Genomic DNA, 3,633 nt, shown 5'->3' with positions numbered 1-3,633 from the left:
CCTCTATTTGATAAATTATGATCTGAACCATGCATATTAACAATTAACTGGATGCATCTCATCTTTTGTGCACACCGTTTGCGAGTAATTTTCTAAGTACTCACTAGCTTGTTGATGTGGCTAGATATGGATGAAGGAGACCTCATGGATGAAGAGTTCGATGAAGTGTCCGATGTCTAGAGGAGTCCCAGTCAGTATTGCGATCCTGGATTCTGTCGTTGTATTATTTCACCGCTTCCGCCACCATGAATAAATCGTCAAGCCTCACTGTGACGCTTGGCGCGTAGTAGTACTTGTCATGTCATATTACTCTGATGTGACGTGCCCCTTTTATTACGAGCAATAGAGTTATCCCATTACCACTGTAACATATCAGTTTTTGTGAGACTTGGACATGTTGTAATAATTTGTGGAGCGACTTCTGCTCTACTGTGTTTAATATTAAGTACTACTGGTTTTCTATATCGAGATGAGTCTATCAGTGAAAAATATTTTTCTACACTGGTGATGCTCATGGCTGATTTTCAATAAATTATTTTATTTGGAAACCGGTCATGACAATAGGGGGTCCGTCTGTAGCTCTAAGGGCACTATAAAAGCAATCAACTATCAATATAGCAGAGCATCCGTAAGATGCTCACATCATATTTAGTCTGTGTGTCATGAAACAATACAAATGATTGTCGTGCAATTGGTGTTGGATTGCTTCCTCTCATATCATGTCTACGGACCATGTCCAGACATAAAAGAGAACATATACCAAAGAAATTTGGAGACCAGTGTTGGAGATGCCCTTAGGAACGCTTGAGACCCTCTCGGTCCTGTGGGTAACTGAGTTTAACCCGCATTATGTGTCACTTCTATGAGCATCCTTCTCAGCGGAATGAAATACACGCGTGCAAAAGTCACTTGTTACTCTTTTATTGAAATAAGAAGATGATTGAGCATCATAATTGTGTCATTTTTTTGCATAACCAAATTTTGGAAAGGTATAGTAGATGATTGATGACGATGTTCTTCTTCTTCGTGTTCTTCTTCTTCTTGTTCGTCTTCTTCTTTTTGTTTCTTCCATCGTTCAAGCTTTGCAGGAAGCTGCTTTATTAGTCGAGGAATGGATAATCGGTGTAGCCCACGACAGGGTCGGGGGTATAGAATGTCATCCTGTCATAGTCATTGAGCGGCGCACTCAACTCAAACCTCCTCGGTAGGTCTGGGTTTGCCAGGAACAACCGCCCATAAGCGACGAGGTCGGTGTACCCCTCGCCGATCACCTTGTTCCCTTCCTCTCGGTCATACCCTCCATTAGCGATAAAGGTACCGTTGAAGGCCTCTCTGAAAGGCAGCAGGCGGTGCGGGACCTGGCGTCGGCCATCGACGTGCGCCATCCTTGGCTCGATCATGTGGCAGTAGAGGATGCCATAGTCGTTGAGCTTTTTGACGAGGTGGAGGGCAAGAGCCTGAGGGTCCGAGTCATGGCAATCCATGTAGTCGGTGAAGGGAGATAGTCTGATGCCCACGCGGTGGCCACCAACCTCCTCGACAACGGCGCCCACCACCTCCAACGCAAAGCGACATCGGTTCTTGAGGCTTCCGCCGTACTCATCAGTGCGGTCGTTGGCACTGTCCTTGAGGAACTGCTCAATGAGGTAGCTGTAGGCACCGTGGATTTCAACACCGTCGAACCCTGCATGCATGCAAAAAATAGCAAAGGGCTCCTTGGGGAGAGTATGATCGATGTACTCTAGCAAGTATTAGTAGTACTCCCCGTCTTGGTTTATAGGTCATTTTAGGTTGTGCACCGCGATCAAGAAGGAGAGGAAAACGATAAATATTAATGTTGATTTGCTAATTAATATCATTGCATGCAATGAATTGACCACTCCATGTCGTACTAGTTAAGCCGTGTTTGTCTAAAAAGCCCTATGACTTTTTTAGTCTCAACTAAAATGTCCCTAGTCCCTACCTGTTTGGTTCCAGGGACTAAACATGGACTAGAGGTTATTAAATGACATGCTAAAAGACCATGTTACCCCTACTAATGGACTAGAGGTTATTAAATGACATGCTAGAAGCAGGGGCAGTGTTGGAAAATGTCCTAAAAAGTTCCAAAAAGACTCTTCCTTAGAGACTTCTTTCTTTAGTCCAAAATGCCCACTTTTAGTCCCTAAAAGTCCCTCATATTTGATTTAAATGGGACTAAAAGGAATTTCTTTAATCCCTATACCAAAAGTCTTTGTAAACAAATTTCCCCTTAGTCTCAAATCATTAAAAAAATACATATCTTACGTCCTTTATTCATGTCAAAAAACAAGAAGTGAGATGAAAATTAATGTGTCGTACCTAAGTGTTTTGAGATTATTTAGTTCTGGTAGAGACGGAGCGAGCAGGTTTTTCGAAACGGATGACAAAGTGAAGTACGTACTATTGGTGAGTAATACTTACCGGCTGCGATGGCGTTCCTTGCGGCTTCTCTGAAGTCGTTGACGACGTTAGGTATCTCATCCTTTGCGAGCCTCCTCGGCGGCGAGAACTCCTCGAGACGGCCGTCGGCGCTCATTTGCGGGCTCACCTGCTTGTCGGTGCTCGATATCGGTGCCTGCCCATTCGGCTGCAACTCTACATATTTTTTGAACAACCAACACAAGAAATCAAACGTGCCACCACAACCGAACGTACTACTCCCTCCGTTTCAAAATATAAGACCTTTTAGGATTTCACTAAAAGACTACATACGGAGCAAAATGAATGAATCTATATTTTAAAATATGTCTATGTACATCCGTATGTAGTTTATAGTACAATCTCTAAAAAGTCTTATATTTAGAAACGGATGGAGTACTTGAAAAAACAGGAGGATCGAGGTAGCAAGGCCATTACTGTAGTTGGAGACGCGCCCGGCGTGCCATATCTGGCAGAAGAAGAGCGCGCCCTTGGCGTGCACGGCGTCGACCACGGGTTTCCACCCGTCGACCTGCTCCTCCGTCCACACGCCAGGGGCGTCCTTGCACCCCTGCGCCGTGTCCGACACCCCCGTCGCCTCCGCGATGAGCAGCCCGCCCTTGGTCGCCCGCTGCGCGTAGTACACCGCCGCGTGCGCCTGCGGCACGTTGCCGTAGGACCGTTGCCTCGTCAGTGGCGCCAGCACAACCCTGCACGGACGCTGCATGGGTGAACAAGGCTGCGCGGCTTTCGACCAGGTGCGCCAAATTTCCAGGTCCCCATCAAGAGTGACGGTTTACTTATTTTGCTGGCAGAATCAATGTTATTTCAGGCAGATTTGCTCAAAAATTTAAGAAGATCAATTTTGGAAATGTGGCCTCAAATTTGCAGGCACAAACAATTTGGTAATCCTCATTTAAGCTCAGTGACATTTTCAGAAGAAAAAACATCCAAGCGCATGTGCATGATCGATCTATCATCAGAGCAACAAAGAAGAGAGCAGGAGCTACTATTGAGAAGACATGGATGGAAGTTGTGCTGGTTGGTTCACATGCCTGTGCGCGAGGTCGAACTGGCCCATCTTGTGAGGCGTAAGGAGAGGAGGCGCCGGCGTGGACTCCATTGATGGATGGATATTGGCTCCTGTGGCGGAGTGAGTGATGTGTGATTGGTAGGTTTGGACTGAGTGAGTGC

General features: G+C 45.9%; 1 protein-coding gene across 1 annotated transcript; it reads right to left on the bottom strand.

Moving 5' to 3' along the window:
- Positions 1-897: 897 nt before the first annotated feature.
- Positions 898-3,633, bottom strand: LOC123411669 (12-oxophytodienoate reductase 1-like). The gene is made up of 4 exons (XM_045104635.1): positions 3,495-3,633; positions 2,878-3,149; positions 2,443-2,616; positions 898-1,684 (listed from the first exon to the last, which is right to left on the bottom strand). Exons 1-4 carry the CDS (start codon positions 3,560-3,562, stop codon positions 1,101-1,103), a joined length of 1,098 nt encoding a protein of 365 aa, XP_044960570.1. The 5' UTR covers positions 3,563-3,633; the 3' UTR covers positions 898-1,100.

The sequence above is a fragment of the Hordeum vulgare genome, chromosome 1H (genome assembly GCF_904849725.1).
Source record: "Hordeum vulgare subsp. vulgare chromosome 1H, MorexV3_pseudomolecules_assembly, whole genome shotgun sequence".
Taxonomy (NCBI): domain Eukaryota; kingdom Viridiplantae; phylum Streptophyta; class Magnoliopsida; order Poales; family Poaceae; genus Hordeum; species Hordeum vulgare.
Note: the sequence above shows the minus strand (reverse complement) of the source record. Positions and strands in the feature narration are given on the sequence as shown.

What these genes read in the sequence shown, in the direction of transcription:
- LOC123411669 (XM_045104635.1), bottom strand. Translation starts at nt 3,562, where the DNA reads ATGGAGTCCACGCCGGCGCCTCCTCTCCTTACGCCTCACAAGATGGGC. An exon ending in CGGGCGCGTCTCCAACTACA is followed by an intron (nt 2,617 to 2,877) that starts GTAATGGCCTTG and finishes AAAAATATGTAG; the next exon opens with AGTTGCAGCCGAATGGGCAG. An exon ending in AAGGAACGCCATCGCAGCCG is followed by an intron (nt 1,685 to 2,442) that starts GTAAGTATTACT and finishes GCATGCATGCAG; the next exon opens with GGTTCGACGGTGTTGAAATC.